This window comes from Macrosteles quadrilineatus, unplaced genomic scaffold (genome assembly GCF_028750875.1).
Source record: "Macrosteles quadrilineatus isolate MER2022 unplaced genomic scaffold, UCM_ALF_1.0 Scaffold_9__3_contigs__length_116548681, whole genome shotgun sequence".
Lineage (NCBI taxonomy): Eukaryota > Metazoa > Arthropoda > Insecta > Hemiptera > Cicadellidae > Macrosteles > Macrosteles quadrilineatus.
In genome coordinates this window covers 43,408,291-43,429,450 of record NW_026542602.1, presented here as the reverse complement: position 1 = coordinate 43,429,450, position 21,160 = coordinate 43,408,291, and the positions used below count along the sequence as shown (strand labels likewise).

Sequence of the window (21,160 nt, the reverse complement as noted above, 5' to 3'; positions counted from 1 at the left end):
TTTGTGTTGGTGTAAACAGTGTGTGTTCGTCGGTTCTGTCACTGCCACCTGTATCGAGTGTATCGCTGTATCAGGTGTTTTATCACTACATCTGTGACTAACTAACAATAAAACACTGAACATGGAATAACCTCAAAGTGGTGAGTTATCAAACTATACTTGATTGTGTATTCAGCTAGGGTGATGGAAAGTTGAAAGTTGTGGTTTCTCCTTTTCTAAAATTACCCTTATCATACTCAAATAGAGAGTTGCTATGGAGAAAGGTTTGTTATTTCGTTGCAGGTTTTGATTGATTTTGGAATATTCTTGTAAGTTGTGTCATTGATGAAGAATATATTGGATATTTTTAACTTGAACCTGTTGGTTAGTGATGATTATTAAACTTTTAAGTTGGGTTTATAGTATAATATTTATTTGTGTATAGGGCTATGTATGTTTCACCTTATTAACTCCACGATAAACCATCTGTATCAGCAGCATTTCATTACTAATGTAGGCTACTTAGAAATTGTATTTGTTAAACACAAATTTAACTTGCAATATTAACAAAATTAATCTTATAATATGCATCTAAATGACGTAAAATTTTTGTCTGACTGTCTATGGAGTTTTTTACATTACCAAAGGTCCATCTGCCCATTCATTTACAGAAACACGTTGAAAAATGGCCATATATACAAACCTGGGAGGTAAGAATTTGGTCTTATCAGCAATCCCATAGAAAATTCTGTCCCTTTTTGGCTCTTACAACTGCAAATGTTGACAATATAAATAAGATAAAACTAATCCACTACAAAATCCTCCTCGTTTCATTCTAATTTTCTAATCAACTTGTCATTTCAATGTTTGAAATACAGTGTATGCTTTAAGATTAAACTCTTCAGACAAACTTTGAAGTCAACCATTAAAGAACAAAACTCACTGTATGACTCTAAATACTACATTCTTCAAAATAGTGAATATTGACAGCAACATAATTCATTTTTATCATAATGCTAAATGAAATGTTATAACAATATTTAAGGAGAAAAATTCAAAACTAGCATACACATAATAACACATAATTTTATGGTAAAATATATTATTATAAACAAATCAGCTAAGGCAATTTTGAGGTTTTTCTGTCTGTTTATGGTGAAGATGTGTCACAAATTTTTAAATATTTTTTTTAAATTTATTCTTTAATTGTAACAACCATAACTTAAAAAATCTATGTGTAAATTACTATACCCGTCCTCTCGTATTTCAATCAATAAGTAAAGCACAAACAGTACAGTCTACTCTAAAAAGAGAGGAACATAAGGTCAACTCAGCACAAATCTAACCAACTGAGCACAACAAACAACAATATGTCAGCTACAGTATAACTATTAGATAACCAAGTCCTGTACTATCCCAAGTCAATAACAATATTTGTATTTACAAGCTTGTAAAATGTTTAGAGCAAGTTTGTAAACTGTAAGTGTAACAGGTGTTACACCTTCAGTGATAAGCTTAGTTACATAATTTGACCCACATACCTTCTCATGTTCATAATTGGTTTCCAGTATTCTTTGGCACTTACTAGCTTGTGAAAACTGTTTATAGTGTTGGATGGTATCCTAAAAAAGGTCTACTAAAAAAAGTTGTGGTAGCATGTCAGCGCCACTTACTATCTTTTGACACATTTTTGTATTCAACCATTTCATTGTGGATACAGGAATTTTCTAGGTGTTGAAGTTTTAATTTTTTCTCATGGTTTTCCAGTCTTCTGTTTCCATAGATGAATTAATTAGTCATTCGTAATATATCATGTACACACTTCCTTTAATTCTATCATCCACATATGGATCAGCTGAAGACTTTATTTTTGAAATTATTTGAACACTGTACAGCCAAGTGTTTATTTGGGGTAATTTTAAGGTACTTGTTTGTGGCAACACTGTGCACCGATGCCTTTTATTTAGATTTACTTTTTCCCTAAATGTCAAATTTGTACTACTAAAAAGCATGAGTGTGGTAAATAAATATAAAGTGAAAGTGTGCGGAAATTAAACCATATTGTCAACACCGGAATTTTCTGTCTGTGTGCTGTCTTTTTAAATATTTTAACTGCTAAAGCTTAATACAGTAATTGAAATTTACAAGTAATTTTCTCATGAAAAAATACAAGAATTCCAAATCTGCAGCCTTGGCTGTGCCAAATTTCACCACTGCACAAAACGCATGTAATTTTATTATGAGAGGTCTACTTTCTAACTTGCAGTGCCCCAAGGTCAATGATATTGTTCCCTGATCTCCAAAGTTTATGGTAAAATGTGCCAACTTTGCATTTACACCATATTGTGAAGCATATAGTTCTACTACTAATTATACTGGAATGTGTTTGTTTGTTCCAATACAGTTGTATCAAGTTGTATTCATTTTCTCCAATCCGCTTGTTAACATATTATTTAGACTTACTTTAAACGTTGCTACATTATAAAATCCATTGAGGTTCTACATTATGACTTTAACGGAAGACTTGAGATATAGTCATCACTGACTTTGGATACTGCAAGTACACTTTTCATTCTACTTCTCATACCCCTCCCCACACAAAGTAGATGGAGAAAGTATATTTATTTTAATCAACATTTTTGTGGGTGGAAAAATCCGGTCAGGGTTGTTTTCCAAGTGATGTCTGTGTTTGTTTGTATCTGTGTGGATGCTTACAGAGATATAGAATACACCTGTGATTTTGAGTTAATTTGGTATCTATGGGTACCAACTCATGGTATCTTCATAAGTGTTTTCCGTTTTTATTTTTATTTCTATTCGTAATTTTCTTATAAAATAACAGAAAAATGGAATTTTTACAAAAAACAGCTCAATTGATTTTGATTCAAGTATCGTATGTTATGATCATTTTAACTGATAGTAGAGAGTATAAAAGTCACTACACAGCTCAACAATACTATAATATGAGTAATACACATTTTTTTATTATATCAGAAAAAATGGTTATCTACTTTGATTTTGCCTTCAAAAACATCACACATGTGACATTATTATACTTTCTCTTACTTACAATGCCACCTTGATCTCATATAGAACTTGATTGTTGTTCTACTAGTGGTTTTTTCTATTGTATAAAGAAAAGGTCACACTTTTTATGGTACTGTGGCAACTGCTTTGTATCAGTTACTTAAAGGATAATTGACCATAGGTACCTTAATTAAATATTGTTATTGAAGAAAATGTATTTTAAATATGCATTAGGATACATGAATTTGTACTTTTATTGTTTCAATAATTAATTGTTTCATGCTATTCAAAGTCATGTATTGTTTTTTATGTCCACCACTTCAAGGTGAATATGTTTTTGTGGTTGAATTTAAAAAATAAAGTTTAAAAAACTGTTGTACAAGTCTACAACCAAATAAAGCCCAATTTGTTTATCGTAGTACATTACAGGACAACCGGCCCTTAGTAAAAAACCGCCATCGTCTTATTCTTTATAACACGATTGTAATCACTATTATTTGTAGAGAATAGAAGTTCTACAATTGATTGTTTCGTTATTCATCAAAACCAATTTATTTCCCCAGGAGTCCCACAGATGGGTGTCCAGAACAGCTGATCCCACTCCAGTCAGCCAGTCTGTCTGTTTTGTCATCCGATCAGCTGCTTCTACAGTCTATTGCTGCCAACTGTAAGCTCAGGATCACAGGGGAGTCTGCAGTGCTGCAGGTGTGGCAACATAACATCAGCGCTCACATCGACCAATGGAGGAGCAGACAGCGACTCTCCGTGTTGTTTAGGAACAGAATGCGGCTCAACCAAAACTGTAGTAAGTGAGAGATAATTATCCTTCCAAAGGATAATCCTTGGAAGAATCCTTCCAATTATTTTTTATTTATACATGTACTCTTAGCTTGTATCTTCGGCTTTACCCGTGAGAGTACCTATAGTCATAAATATCATACAACATAAGAAACAGTGTAGTACAATGTAAGCCAAAACAGGTAAAACAACTAAATGCTTTGTGGTTTCCTAATTTTTGTTATTTTTCTACTTTTTATTGCGGTCTATACCTTTAGTTCTGCTACGGTTTTGCTAACAGCAAAAGCATTGACTATTGGATGATAAAGTAGACATCCCCTCTATATGGACGATATGGACCAGCCTTACAAAAAAAATAGTTGTTTGAGCCAGTCACAGAATGCGCTAGTGTCTATATTTTTTTGATATAATATTTTGTTGCTATAGCTGGAAATAGTTGAATAAAAGAAATGTTTTACCAAGTTTTAGTAGTGACTAAAACTTGGTAAAACAGTTCTTTTATTCAACAGAAATTAGATCAGCACAATCTGACGGTGGTCCATATCAACTACGACGATTTTGATTATTTTTTTTTTTTTTTTTTTTTTATTCATCACAATACATTTTCCTCCCCAGCACAGCTGGTAAAACAGGTGACATGTCAACATCTTAAAAACTAAAAGCAAAATATATACATGATACAATTTTTCGGCTTACTTAAAAAACTTAATCGAATGCCTTAATTTTATATACATTAACATATTTACATAATATTACAAAGTGTCACATAAAAAATCATTTATACAATAGTATACTTTGTTTAGCAGCAGGGACTGAACTTCTTTCTTAAACTTAAGATCATTATCAATATTCTTTATCCTGTTTGGTAGCTTATTATATAATTTTTTCCCAAAATACTGAGGCAACTTTTCAAAGGAACTTAATCTATGAATAGGAAACTGGAAATCATTTCTGTTCCTAGTCTGATAATTGTGAATATGTTGATCTTCCATCAACATATTAAAATTAGATTTGACATAAAACAGACATTTACTAATGTACATAGATGGTAGTGTTAAAATTTTGAGTTCCCTAAAAATAGATTTACAGGATGTTCTAGGTTTAGAATTTGTCATGATTCTAAGATATTTTTTTGTAATTTAAAAACAGACCCCATACCCGAACTACCTCCCCAAAGTTCAACACCATACTGCATTGATGAAGCGAACAATGCATGATATACAATCAATCTCGTCTGTAAGTCAGTAATTTTTTGCAGAACAAACATTTGAAAACAAAGAGAATTTAATTTTTTGATCAAAATATCAATATATGTTTTCCAGTTTAGTTTTTCATCAACCTCGAGACCGAAGAACTTAGTTGACTTTACAATAGGAAGGTGATCATCATTTAATATTATTTGATTAAGATTTTGTTCCTGTCTTTGCGTAGTGCTACCATACTATTAATGACTACGGCAATAACTTTAACATGGGGATGGAATCTCTAGTTGTATAAATAGTCAAAGTTGGTTATCTGTGGTTTAGAAGAGTTCCCCTAAAAGTGCTTTCTTACTTAATGTTCTATGTTGTCAAGTACAGAGTACAGAGCTGTTTATATATTTAAAATTTTAATACAAACACCGGTGGTGCACTCTGTTGTTAAAACCTTGTAACTTTTTAATGCCGTTGAATATCTTAGAACCCAGCTTATTTGTTTAGTTGAAAAAGCTGTCAAGATTCTTGATTCTTTTAAAATATTAATTACTCATAAGGCAATGGTTTAGTGGGACGTGAAAGCATGGTAACAGCAATCCTACTCTGGTTTTTTTTAGAACCTATATATTGGTAAGCGACCTGTATTTTTCCACGACCTTGGCAAGCATTCCTGCATCGGAAAATTTACAACTCCACACCAGTGCCATAAGGCAAACATGGGAAACTCCAGAGCCACTGGACAAACAAACTGAAGAAATAAACGAATAAACAAACACACAAAACTTTCACCTTTATAATATTTGTAATAAATTAAAAGTTAAGTACCGTAATTAATTGAGGATAGTGAAGTTTAATAATAACATTTCTAAGTATTAAAAGAAATTGTGAAAAATGTGAACTAATGAACAGATTTTTAATTCTGATTTTTAAATCAGAACTCGAGATTATAAACATACTAAAAGAAAATTAAAATCAAACAGATTTACATGATCTTAAATATAAACCAGAGGAAACCTTTGTTTTAGCACCAACTGGTCAGCCAAATCAGAATTTCTTAAAACCGCTTGGTTACCTTTTAGTTTTTGAAGTGGATTAACTCTGTGAAGAGAGGACTTAAGGTCAAATTGCGGGCCTTCAAAATTTTGGTTGTTGTGATTTGTTTGATTATAATTGTTTTTCTCTATGAACCATATAAAAATAATAACCATTCACACCTGATGATTCACACCTAAATAGAATTTAAAGTCTGACCAACTTTCTCTTTTGGACAATGTTCACAGGGCAGTTGATGAACCAAATAACTTTACTATGTTAAAGCCAGTTGAACTACTCATAATTTTGCAAATACTACATGGAGAGGCGTGTGCCAAATTGCCCAAATTGTCTAGTACAATATGAAAAATAGCCATTTAGTTAAATATGTGTTTATTATCAGATAGCTATCAAAGGGAAAAACTCATTCAGTATACGAACATATACATACAAAATTATATTTTTTAATATTTTCCAGAACTGGACACTGTAGAAGAGAACATCAAGTCAACATGTATCCTGGATCACGTTTCCAACGATAAGGTAAATAAGTTAATTTTATTTTTTTGTTACCGGTAATTGATACCTGCATCACTATAGTAGAAAAACATAGGCCCAATTATAAATCAAAAGACATTGTATCGACATAATAACTGGAAAACTAATGTATATGTATGTGATTTTAATAATATTGATTTATTAAAAGAAATATGCTTTCTGAAACTTGTCAAACATGATGTTATTATCTTGAAGAAAACAAATTACGTTGAGCCATTATAGTGAGTATTCATGCATATTACATAAGATCACTTATTGAGTTTCTTCCTGTGAGCATCTTAAAGGAAACTGGCACCAACACAACCTATGGTTCAACTGTTAGCTTTTATTATCAACAACTATTATTAGATTTTATATCACTTTAAGTCTTGATTGAAGATCAATAATAGTCCAATATACTTTTAGGTCTGAAAATAAAATGAGCGATAAATTCAAATTGTGTTATTGTCTCCCCAACTAGGAGAACGTACCTTAGGTCGAGGGTTCAAATCTGTCTTGATCAGGAGTCTGGGATTGTTTTTCACATTACTTCAGGCTAGACTTATAGTTCGGCCGCTTAGAAAGCGACCTCCTCTAGCATTGGTTAGCATTAGCACGCAGGTCCCTTTCTAAGCGGGCTGCGGCATTATCACTTAGATAATCTGACAATTATTAGAGAAATCATTTTGTGAAAATCCAACCAGGTACCTTAAGGAAATACGCTTAGTCTGCTAGTGAATCTAGGAAATACGCTTGAGCTGCGGTGGGTATATTATTTTCTGTGTTTGTGTGAACTGAAACTAACTTTTTTAGAATAATTTGGTTGTTTATGTCTGTAAGATTGGGAATAACCATGATAAAAATTTAAATTAATAAATCTACAAACAATCCCTTGATCTCAAAGGGGTTTGCATGATATAAAAATCACAGAAGACTTTTCCTTTTAGAAACGTTATATAATTTCGATTCACTTATGCTGTCACATAATGATTCACTATTCAAATGTTGATTATCCATTATCTTTATCTGCTTTTATTAGCTATAACTGCGCATCGAAACACCTGCATCGCAGTTAAGTAGTGGATTCAGTATTGTCTAAGTGTAGGTTTATTGAATAAATATTTTGTTTTTTTCAACTTGGGGAAGTATACAAAAACTAACTAGTCGACAAACATCAGTAATTAAAATGCTGACTACATTGTTAATAGTGTAAACTTCTTACAATTCTTGTAGGTATGCTGGCAAAATTGTTCTAATGCTAATGATTTTATTGGAATTGGAGAAAATTTTAAGAGGAATAGTGACAAAATATGTATTTTAAGTATTGTGTGTTCCTAATCTAATGCAAGAGGTTATTCCTGTAGGATCTCTGGATGAGCAAGAAGGAGAAAGTTCATCGTTTGCGAGAGTTGAGCTTGAGATCTGAAGATTCATGGAGTCCATGGGCTTCACTCTCGGAGGTGACAGCTTCTGGGAGCGCAGGTTAGTTTGTATTGTTTTAGTATACCATCAAGTTTTGTTTACTAGTGCAGCTGTTCTACAGATTGTAATGACTCAAAATTCAATGTTTATAATTATAGTCCTTATTTTATTTTCAAACTCAATCTTGTTATATTTTCAATATTTATCCATGTCCATTTTTAATATTATTAAAACCATATTGTCTCAACATATATATAATTTACTATCAAAATTTATTCATTGGCTTATCCAAAATTATTATTCAAAAACAAATCCTCCAATCAGAACACCATCCATCTGGGTTCAAGATTATTAATAAAATACAACCATGTTTTTATTTATGTGAACCCCATAACTTGATATGATTTACAACAATGAAAAGGAGAGTGCAGTTTAGCTATTCAAGAAGAGCACATAGAAACTATATTAGTTGTGAAATAAATTATGAAAATATAAAGTAAAGTATTGGCAAAATATCCAAATTAAGTTAACCGAAGAAAGAAGAATTTAAGCCTTTAAACTAAGAAGAAAATTATTATTACAGAAGATTGGTGAGAACATTCCATTTATTAACTCAGACTAACTTATAGACTCCTCAAGCATCCATTTGGACCCTATTTACCTCCATTAATTAAAATCAAAATCCTTCCTATTTAATTTATTGTTTTTGAAAGATTATTAAATTTATAATTTACCATACTCATTGAAAATTTAAATTGGAAATCTTTTGATTCGGCCAGCACGAATCCCCACCCCTGAACAATTTTTTTGTAACCCTATATTAATCATTTAACTTATGTACCATTAAACCTCATGCTTTAAAACCTCTGTCCTCAAATTATTATTGTTTAAGATAAGATTAGAATATAAACCATATTTAAGGGTTTATTTCAATGGCGCCCAACGTAATAGGCTTGAATCAAAAGATTTCATAATCGTATGTTGAGACAATCTAAAATAGGCTAATAAATACCAATAGGCTAATAGGCTACTTACGTATGTTAGGCCTACTCTTAAGAAGTTAGGTAGGATTAAGAATCCCGATTTCCCACAACTTATGTCCCACCAATATTAGGTACTAACTAAACGACTTGTAATTCTAAAAATAAATAGGCTACTATAAGGTAAAACAGATTTATTTCATGTCGTAAAGCTTAGGCCTAGCTCATTATTGTTATAACGATACCCAACTTGTCCTATAATATCCCTGTTCCCTTACACCGTCGTAAACAAAATGGCTAACAACGATAACGATAATCACTATAATTTGAGACAACCGAGACGTTATCCTGCATTATCATTTCAACAACACGAATCAGACGAATCGTCAAATCTGTCAACAGAAGAAATGGAAAACCTAACCTATGTAGAAGGCCAAGATGAATCTAACACCGGTTCGGGTTCGGAACGTTTCAATCCCAGTGGACCCAGTGTCGAAGATTTGAACCGGAACGAGAGCGACCAATCAGAATCAACGGACCGGGCCGAGATTATTGAAGTACACCAAAGACCCGCAGCCAATCAAAGCACACATTCACAGTCAGCTGATATTAGAACCACATCGACACACGGAATCATCCGAGGGTTAACGAAGACGCCCGAAGCAAGTTTCCAGCTGTTAGAGACCGAGTCTCCGACCATTGAAAACCGTCCCAATGACGTAATACCAACGTTCACACACGCAACTTCTCAACCACCTGAAGTTAAAGCTACGCAAACTACTGAACAACCGGATTTGAACAAAATATTTAATTTTCTAGAACAGTTTAACACTAAACTTGATCAAACCAACACACAACTAAACCAAAAATTAGATCAGACCCGAATAGAGCTAAACCGTGAGATAAAATCATGTCAAAAAATTCTAACAGAACAAATAAATGACATTAGAACAACACAAAGTGAATTTCGCCAGGAATTAAATGTCCTAAAAGCTAACCAACAGTCCCAAAATCAAGAGAACAAAGAATTTCAATTTCAAATCACAAATCAAATTGACGAATCAAAAATAAATATCCAGACATTTGTAACTAATAACTTGGAACAACAAGAACAAAAGTTAGAACAAAATATGAAAGCATTAGTGCTACAAACAAAAACCGACAGTGAAAATATTGCTAAATATTATGCACAATCCATCCACAATGAAATTGTTCCTAAATTACACATACAAAATAATCTTATCCAAGAACAACAAAACGAAATTAAAACTATTACTGAAACTCTAAACAAATGTGAAAGTGAAGTACAGTCACTAAAACTGAAACATCATTCACCAATCCGGAACGACAATCCTATTCAAATCATATGTTCGGGATCTGACCCAATGGAAAGACAAATCCCTAAATTCAATGGAAGAACTATAAATCCAAATGAATATCTACAAAAACTTAAACGGTTCTACACTAAAAGGATAGAAAGAAATCCTAATAACGACCCTGTTGAAATTCTGAAAGATCTGCTCGACGTCAGTTTTGAAGGACCAGCGTCCAGATGGCTTCAACTGGTTAAGGCAGACATTAACAGTTGGGAAAGATTCTCCGAAGAATTCACCATGAAATACTGGAGCCGTGAAGTACAAAGAGGAGTACGTAGCAAGATTGAAGCCGAACATTACAAACCTAATGGAACGCTCAACAGAACTGAATATTTTACTGAGAGAGTCCTATTGCTACAGTCTATTACACCACAAATGACTGAAGAGGAAATAGTGATCCTGTTAAGCGAACGATTTGATCAACTCATCCAAGATAGCATTCAAGTACAGAACGTGACAACAATTCGAGCATTCGAAAGACTTCTGCAAAAAGAAGATATCCGAGATGGACCCAAAAGGAGCAAACCTGCGAACTACCATAATATGGATCACCGACCAAATAGTCCTACACATCGTAACAAGACTCCACCATATAGCTCTGATATTAACCATCGAGCCTATCAACCAAAAACATCATCTTATGCTATACGGACACCACACCAAGAACATCAAGAACCTAGAGAACACCAATATCAGCCATACAACCGTTTCAGACATGATCCTCGCAAAAACTACAATCAAAACCACAGACAGCATCCTTATACCAATACGCTCACTGATCAAAACCGATACCACCAAAGGCCTAATCAATACTATTACAATAACAGCAAACCATATCCTACAAATGAGCAAAAACAAGTATGTGCCATGATAAGTCAAGACAGTCCACATGACACAGCAACACAACAAAGATCTCCAACAAATTTCAACCCCTCATACACCAGCCAGGGAAACGACCCGTCGCTGTAGATGTAAGCCGAGGACCATCAACTACCAACATCATAACAACTACAGCGATATCAACAGCAAATATCCTCGAAAATAATTCTTTAAATAACCCTAACAATTTTTCGATAAATAATATAATGTGTGATCAAGATTTTTTATTAAATGAACCCACTGAAAATAACAAATTTCCTGTGTCCAAACCAGTTAAATGCCCTGAAATAGATATTAGAATCAATAATCTCCCAACAAAAGCATTAATCGATACTGGTTCTACAATAACATGTATTTCCGAACAATGTTTCAAAGAGAATCAAAAAATAATTGAACCATTTGAAGAACTTCCTTTGTCTAATACAACAATAACTACAGCTACTGGTGAAAAATCAAAACGTGTTGCAAGAATCATTTATGCCCCTGTAACCATTGAACATCAGACCATCTGGCTTCAATTTCTTATCATACCTAATTTAATTAAACCTGTGATATTTGGTATGGACACATTAACAGAACTCCGACTAAAGATAGATTCTAATAAAAATAAATTAAGTTTAACAATTAATGATACTGATATTAATCTAAAATGTGATATGAGTATTAAAATGGGACAAGTATGTCAAATAGATATAAGCAATTGCCAAAGGCCATATGATAACTACTATAACAATGAAGAAAACTATTTTACAATGTACAAAGAATATCACTTACCCAAGAAAGAACCACAGACCCACAACTACATGAAGACCTTCAAACCAATTTCCCCAATACTTGGACCATCAACATACCACATAAGTGATCTCTACAATAAATTATATGGACCCTATCATATATATCCTCCATGAAGAAATACATTGAACCAATCTACACACTATAACCGAAGATAGAAGATAAACTGTAATGTGCGCTTAACCCAGTAAACATTGTGGTAAAAAGGAAGAATTTTAAATCATACCCACACAAGCAGTGAGTGAACAAGCCAATTTCTCCAGTTACCTCTGTCCCAATAGTTAAACTATAGTCATAATCACAAATTTAATGTATTTAGTTATAAGAGGTTATCATCAAGCAATCACCGACAACTATTCATTTAATGTATTCCATATTACCTATAAGAATCATACATCTCTTATATGTCTCATATTCATTTCATATTTCAACATTTGTTCATCACTCCATTCATTTATTATGTAAAAAAAAAATTGTTTTAACCACTTAAATAAATTTTATGTTTTTAATGTTTGTAGAAGATAGGAGGGGATAGTAATCATTTTGCTATTTTAGAATTATTTTATTGTTATGTTCATTCCAACTGAAATTTGTTCTAGTTAAACCTTAATGTTAAGTTTGTTAGATTTTTGTTTCAACTCAATTTCATCTCAATATTTGTTATTTGCTGTATAATGCTAAATACATTTTTCGTCATTTAGCGAAAATATGTCATTAAAAATTTAATTACATATTTTCTGAGGGGATATTGTAATGACTCAAAATTCAATGTTTATAATTATAGTCCTTATTTTATTTTCAAACTCAATCTTGTTATATTTTCAATATTTATCCATGTCCATTTTTAATATTATTAAAACCATATTGTCTCAACATATATATAATTTACTATCAAAATTTATTCATTGGCTTATCCAAAATTATTATTCAAAAACAAATCCTCCAATCAGAACACCATCCATCTGGGTTCAAGATTATTAATAAAATACAACCATGTTTTTATTTATGTGAACCCCATAACTTGATATGATTTACAACAATGAAAAGGAGAGTGCAGTTTAGCTATTCAAGAAGAGCACATAGAAACTATATTAGTTGTGAAATAAATTATGAAAATATAAAGTAAAGTATTGGCAAAATATCCAAATTAAGTTAACCGAAGAAAGAAGAATTTAAGCCTTTAAACTAAGAAGAAAATTATTATTACAGAAGATTGGTGAGAACATTCCATTTATTAACTCAGACTAACTTATAGACTCCTCAAGCATCCATTTGGACCCTATTTACCTCCATTAATTAAAATCAAAATCCTTCCTATTTAATTTATTGTTTTTGAAAGATTATTAAATTTATAATTTACCATACTCATTGAAAATTTAAATTGGAAATCTTTTGATTCGGCCAGCACGAATCCCCACCCCTGAACAATTTTTTTGTAACCCTATATTAATCATTTAACTTATGTACCATTAAACCTCATGCTTTAAAACCTCTGTCCTCAAATTATTATTGTTTAAGATAAGATTAGAATATAAACCATATTTAAGGGTTTATTTCAAGATAAATGATCTTTAAGAATATCATTCAACCATGTGTTTTCTTTGAAAACTTCATTACATCAGCTGGACTGTTTACTTCATTGTCAAAGTAAACAGTCTCATGCTATTGACACTTTATTTGATGAATTATCTGTGTTTTTGAAACCATTAAATATGTAAAGACCATTATTTTTTAAATTCTACCGTATTTATGCCAACATACATAATTCTCTTCTGATATGGGTTTTCCCAGGTCTGGGTCATTGTCTTGGCCTCTCCATCTATGAATATCCCTTCACACCTTCTCCTCCTTCTCCTACCTCTACCATCTCATTCTTCTGTTTACCACATCGTTTCCCTGGTCTTTCCACCTTCTTCTATGTCTTCCTCACAGTCTCCTCCCCTCTCCATTTCGATGAATTCTCTCTTCTCCAATTCTTCTTGCAATACGAAGATCAAATCTGATGATGAACAATGGACACTAGATGAGGGAAGAGGAGTTGGGTGGGCACAGAATGTGGCTTAATGTGTTCAACTACCCCTCTTCAGATCTCTTTTAAAATATAACCTCTCTGAAATGTTCCAGAAGGACTGTCAGAACAGCAGCTGCAGAGTAATGAGCTCATGTTAGGTATGATAGTTGGCGAAGTAGTCTACAACCATCAGCTGAGTAGGTTGGTAGACCTGGCCAGAGCGTCTGTAAGATGGAAGGATTCTCTACCTTTGTTCAACAGACGAAGCATCATTGGATGTTCTCTGAGAGGTAACTAAGATGCACAGATCATTTCTACATTTTATTTATACTCATCTTGCGTTCAAATTTGGATACAAAATATGTACCTAGGTGTGCATCGCTCCCTTGAGTAATAAATAAATTGAGGAACAAATGAAATTGAGGTTTTGAACAATTGAGTTTGAGGAATTAAGTCCAAATCTTGAATCGCTTGTGCAGAAATGTGATTAAAAAAAACTCACATTGATCAGTTCCTTTACTTGTGCCTAAAAAGGGAAAAGGACACAAAAAGAATAATGTGGTAGTTTAAGGGAACTGTCCAATTCCAAACATGATTAGTTTGAAAAGCTTCTTTGAGTTTTTATGTCAGTCCCTTAAAACTACCTTAATCAATCAAAAAATCACAGGTAGGCCTAGCTAAAATTTAACATTAACATTAACATTTAACATTTAATTTATCATTGATGCGTTAATTCTACTTTTGACTATTGATACATACAGCTAGACATTCTATCCCCATGTTTAAGTTGTCACGAGTTTTTAATCAAACCCGTCGTAGTTTGTGTGACTCACCGATAGATTGTGCTGATCAAAATTGCTAATTTCTGTTGAATAAACAAAATTTAAGGGATGGACGAGATTGGATTTTTAGTTCGAGACGAGACGAGATTTTTTATTTCTCATAAAATTTCGAGACGAGATCGAGACGGGATTTCCCTTCTCATACACAACGGGAAATGCACGTTCAAAATTTTTACCTGATTTTGTAACATTGTTAGATGACTGTTTAAATACAAAAATAATGATAATAGGCAAGAATATTTACAATCTTTTATTAAAAAACATCAGCATAACATTTTTTTATTAACCACACCTAACTTATTAAAAATGCCTACGATTAGGAAACATAGTGATATCAGTTAGGATAGAGTTCAACTTATCCTAAAATAAAATAAATCATAAAATAAAAGCAATATTAATTTTTATAAAATAGTTACTTGTTTTGACTTTTTATAGTAATAAAACATTCCTCACACTGCTTACACTTAACAAAACTTCTCAAATGTTATTAAAGTAATATTATTAAAATATTTAAAGTAATATTTACATTTAAAGAATGAATTAAATAAGAACGCCTTTGCAAAGGAAACGCAACTACAACACGCTCCTGTATTGCGGGTATTGCATTGACTTTCTGCAGGCGTTTAAAAATCTCGGCCAAAAAGAAATCTCGTCTCGTGTAATGAGATTTAAAATTTCCCGAAATTTTGAGACTTGGCCATCCCTACAAAATTTAAATATACACTAGCACATGGTCCATATAGATAGGATTTTTACTTCAGTATCCAATAGTCTCTACTCAAAGAATCTGTATTCTACAAAGCTCTCATTCGACAATCCCTCGTTACTCCTTAGAGAAGACTCCCGTAGTTTTGGTGAGGCATTACTTTTTAATATCTCTGTTAACAGTGAAGAAAAGTTCTGACACCCTAGTCAGGAGGTTGGAGGAGGAGTGGTCAAAACCTAGCTTTCTACTGTCAGATCTCGGCCGAGTGTTCAACATCTTGGAGAGTAGCTTCAACGCTGCAACTGCCCAAGCTTACGTTGCCTACTGCGACAACCTCGATGATGCGCGAACACTCTTCAGACGAGCGACGTAAGTTTAGTAAAATCCAAAAGTTAAGAATTTGTAAGGTTATAGTCCTAATCTTCTAGTAAGATTTGTTATTTTGATGTGAAGTGGGGAAAAGTTTACCTCCATTTTTGAAAGTTCAGAAAACAGTTTGTTTTGAAGAAATCACTAGTTCTAAAATCTCTCTTTCTAAACAAAAATTGTTTTGGACTTTCTTAGAATATTTTCTAAAACTAATATCTTACTAGGAGTATTGTTTTACTTATTTTTCATAGAGCATGTGTTTAAGTTCAGAAAGTGTTATAAAGTTGAGTATAAGTTGTAATTTTTAATTGTATCAAATTAAAAGATTTATACCTGTAAACATTATCTAAATAATTTACGCTGTAGCATATCTCAGCTTTTAAATACAGATTCTTATAAAGCTCTTCTATTACCTCAGCCAGCGAGACTCGGTGCTGATGACGGACGTGGTAAGTGCCAGATGCCACATAGAGTTGGCACTACTGCCATTGCAGAGGCTGAGTCAGCTACGGGCCATGCTGGAACAGCTGCGTAGAGTGCTGCCCTCGGACGATGACAACGGCAGCCGCGTCCTGCTGGAGTGTCAACAGCTCAACGTCACTGTGGCGGGGGTGAGTGAAAACATACTCCCTTGTAGTAAGGGTGGGCTTAAGTATTTATTTGTACATCTAGGAAGAATATTTTTCCATTTGTTTAAACTCCAAACAAATGCTAACAGACCTATAATAGGATTGTGGTGTACAAAATGACTGTAGCCATCAATTGAGGGCAGATAACCTACTGAACCAAGGTATCACAATTTGTTTTAATTAATGAACCCACGTTGAATTTTGGAACCTCACAGATTTAGCAATCACAGATGAGGTTTACATTAATCAACTGATAAATATGACAACTATATCCATTATACTGCAATATAATACAATACTAGTGGCCGTCCAATGGTTGAAAACTCGACCAAAAATATGTAATGTACAGGTTTCTCTATTTTCACCCCAAAAGCTGTAAATAAAACATGTGATTGTAATTTCCTCCATTTGTTTTGAATTTCTGTTTATTTTTTGTTACCCATAAGGATGTAACATATGTGGGGTTTTTTTAACTCCTCCATGGTAATTTTTTAAAATTTTAAATTCTTTTTTGTGCTTATTTTTTAGTCTATTTTAATTTATAAGGGGATCCTGCACGTCTACAGGTAAATATCTCTCTAACGGTATGCGTAGATTTTCCCTGCGATGGACACGAGCTGAAAAAAAGGTTTTAAAGAAACATGCTTGCCTACCTATTAATTGATAACAACAAGATCTCTGGATCCTAGAACTTTATCAAACTGACACCTTTTGACACCTGGACTTTCATAGAACCTACTAATTAGTTTCTAAACTAATCGGTTAAATTTGGAATTGTCAATTCATGAGTCTTCACAAGCCAATTATTACTCCCCAATAAGTTTCTCCCTCTATCAAATAAAGACTTTCACTCTATAATGATACCTTACTTTCTTCTTGAACAGCATCAAACCTCTTACCCCCAGATGTTATAGAACATGAATGGCCAATTGTTTGGTCAGCTGATGTGAGGCGTATTGCATACAGCATTAGAATTCTACTTGTAGTTACCCAAAGCCAATTTATTATTGGTGTATATACGAGATATTTCAGTCATTTTATCAAGTCTCTGTTGGGTTTGAGCACTTAAATAAGCACGCTTGAAATCAGGATCTTCAGATCTTTTTGAACACTATGTGACGATTATCATTAAGCCATAAACATCTGAGTGTTATATAATTTTTTTGCCTTTTTGAAAGGTAGCAGAATCATACAAAACACACTTTTTAAATTTATTTTAGTTTGGTTTTAATCAACCAAATAATATTTTTTTTTTACAGATTATTGAGCTTTGCTACAAAGTTTTGTCATCACTCCATGGCACAAGTTACCTGGCAGACATTGATAACATGCTGGACTTTAGCAATAAATTGTCAATGTTGAGGATGAAACGGCAAACGACTAACTTCCGCAGAAGCCCCGATCCTCGTACAAGGCCTCGATTACCCCTTCCAGACGAGATGGAAGACGGAACTCTGAAACCAGAAAACGGAAATGTCTACGTGACCACTCCGACCCTGAAGAGTAAATCTTTGGATCAAAACTCCAACAATACCAATGAGGAGTCTTTTAACATGATAGACCTGAGATCTTTGGAGAGTTTGTTGGTTGAGACAAAGGTTGACTCGGGATCGTTGACGGAGAGTGTGAGTGACACCTCCAGTTCCGGTCAGAGCAGCCCTGGCAGAGCTTACGAACTGATCGAGATGAAATTGATGAAGAAAAGCGCTGAGGAAGATATGCAGAAGAAACAGCTGATACACCAAGACAGCAAGGTAATTTATATGTACCTTTACACATGTATTCTTTACTTCATTTAAATACTTAATCCTGAAAGAATATTTTACCATAATTGAAAGCCTTTTCAACCCTTTTCAACTAAGATGAAAAAGATACTTTCATTAATTTTGAAAATGCTGCCAGTGACTGAAATATTCTTATGTTTTGTGTATAGTTTAAAGTTTTATGTTTCTTGTGCCAGTTTGGACTCTTTCCCATTCAGACACTTCTAAACTCCACTAAAAATATTGTCACAAAAATCCTAAAAACCTAGTCCCATGTGCTTTATGTTGCATCCTTAATCCTAAAAGGCTAGCATATCAGCCATCACAACTCACAGATAACATAAGAAAAACTTTCACATACAACTATTTATGCAAGCATCACCCAAAAAAAGCTACTGTTATTGTTATTGTTACAATTTGTTGCATTTGGTAGAAAACATTAGATCTACTACACTAGGGGGTTGGATGGATCTACCAGTATTGTATTGTTATTACAGTAAGTGATCAATGGCAAATGATCTATGGTTATTGGTCTGATTGATGGTGAATAGTTAAATATTTTGCATCCCCAGTGTTGAGACAGAGGCGAAGATTGGAATTCAAATCCGGTCTTGGTTAGGTTGGGTGCAAAACTCTTGAGGAGTTTATTTTCTGTAACAGAGTTGGTCACTTTAAAATAAAAAGTTGAAATAAGACAGTTTGGATGGAAGTTTAAGGCAAGGGTAAATATTTTATAAGCTGCACCTTAAATCAAGCATTTTCTACTTTTACTGTGTCTCATTATTCATAGAAGTCTAAATGGAAAAGTATTTTGATTCCCTCAAAATTTTCAGTTTTGGATGGGAATATTTGTTTTGAGTCACCCTGAACCCAAAAAAGTGGCTTGCTAAATAATGTCTGCGTTTGTGGAAGGGGGGGGGGTTGTACAGAGCTACATCTACATACCACACCTGTGGTCCGATTTTTATGAAATTTGATATGTAGGTATTCATGGACACTTTGATTCCATGGACCACAAGTCCATGGTATTCCCAGGGATTTTAATTTTTTAAATTTTGAATTTTTACGACAATTTTCCCATAAAAACCTGTAAAATAACAGAAAAATCAGATTTTGGTTAAATGTAAACATTTATCGAAATAAATAAACGATAAAAGACATCAAACGACTCAATGACTACCTACATAAAATTTATAAAAATCGGAATAGGAAAAACATTCCAACGTCAATAGGTTAAAGCATTTTCATGACAAAATAGCCAATGAACAATGGTCATTGTAAGCAAATTTAAGGTTAGGAGACCTCATCAGGTCCAAAACTTAAAAAAATAAAAACATAGGTAATTATGTTTTAACCAAACTCTGAAAATAACCTCAACTTTGGCAGACTACATAATATATAAAGAATTACCACTTGTATATATTGTCGAAAACATTTTTATCAGAATAGAATCCAAAGTCCTCTTGCGCAGTCACTCACAGCTAATGATAATTTGATTAAAAAATTAATTAGCTTTAGGTTATACTTGTGTTAAGTTCTTATTTGAATAACACAAAAATTATTGTAAAAATGAATCAACTACTCAACCCCTTGTTACACAAAAGATAGTAAAACAAGCAGATCACTGTATGTTTAGTATAATTATTACAAACATTTGCTTTTGATAATGACTTGACGTCTGTCATCTTGACGAACAAAATAGAACTTGGACCATGAGGTAGTGATTCCCAATTCACGTCAAACATTGACTGATTGTTTACAAAACGATTGCTTTAGTACAAAATCGTGTGGATTGATAATCATTTCATCACTGTCCGCTGATCAGTGAAAGCATGGAGGGATCCTCTTGTTTTTATGTTAGTCTTACAGGAACGGAAAACACACAAGTAAGTTTATAATTTAAGAACCTATAAACCTATGTTAAAATACTAGCATACTCCTCATGGGTTATAACCATCCTTTTCTTTTTGATTAGGAAAAAAGGACAATTTTAATGTTAGACACATCCAGTTTATGAAGAGTGGATTTTTTTATCATATACTAATTGTTTCTTTATCAAACAAATGTTGAAACTATTTCAACCATAGAACCATATATTTACTAACCTTTGTTCCCTATGGTATCCTATAACTAATCAAAAGAGCACAAATCATAAAATCTATTCTAAAATAAGAGAATAACATTTAATTGACACTAGCATTCAAATGTCATAGGCATGCAAAACACACAAAAAGAAGCTTTAGATTTTACAAAAGGGCAGGAAGCGTACTTGCACTAGTGATTTATAAAAACTGATTAAGATCTTTTTATAAAATATCATTTTGCAAACTAAATAAATTATTTTTAGTGTTACATTTTAGAGTGAAAATTTAAAAACGTACGTTTTCATGTCCCTGGCCTTTTACTTCGTAGTTACTGGATTTGTAGTTTATTATTATGTGTTTTAATATTTTTTGGGACGGGGGCAACACGTTACACACATTTATTTGGTTTTAAATAGGTTCTAGGTATTTTTTTCGTATTTTTAAAGTCTCGAAATTCACGACCATGACGTGTCCCTAGGGTACATTTTCCAACTTTCACACTGTTTTTAGACTAATTATTCATGCCGAAATATATAAAGCCATATTATTATGTCATCAATGGTTATTAAACTTACAAAAAAGGAGCATATTATAATTTTATTGTCATTGCAGACTGACTACCATAACAAAATAAGTCTGTCCCTCGATTTGGCGTCACGACCATTTGGGAAAAATTTTCAACTTTGGAGCACGACAGTGGCAAGCCTGGCGTCGATGGAGTCAGTTGGTTTTAGAGAC

The 21,160-nt window shown here is 33.0% G+C and overlaps 1 protein-coding gene across 1 annotated transcript in view; it reads left to right on the top strand.

Annotated features, from left to right (window-relative positions):
- LOC129002572 (uncharacterized) overlaps window positions 1-21,160 on the top strand; it is a 42,863-nt gene continuing 21,703 nt past the window's right edge. The window contains exons 1-8 of the mRNA XM_054430481.1: window positions 1-140; window positions 3,570-3,811; window positions 6,511-6,575; window positions 7,934-8,051; window positions 14,143-14,319; window positions 15,760-15,946; window positions 16,365-16,557; window positions 17,835-18,329. Coding sequence (XP_054286456.1) covers window positions 3,790-3,811; window positions 6,511-6,575; window positions 7,934-8,051; window positions 14,143-14,319; window positions 15,760-15,946; window positions 16,365-16,557; window positions 17,835-18,329 — 1,257 coding nt within the window. The 5' untranslated portion in view covers window positions 1-140; window positions 3,570-3,789. The remainder of the gene's footprint in view (window positions 141-3,569; window positions 3,812-6,510; window positions 6,576-7,933; window positions 8,052-14,142; window positions 14,320-15,759; window positions 15,947-16,364; window positions 16,558-17,834; window positions 18,330-21,160) is intronic.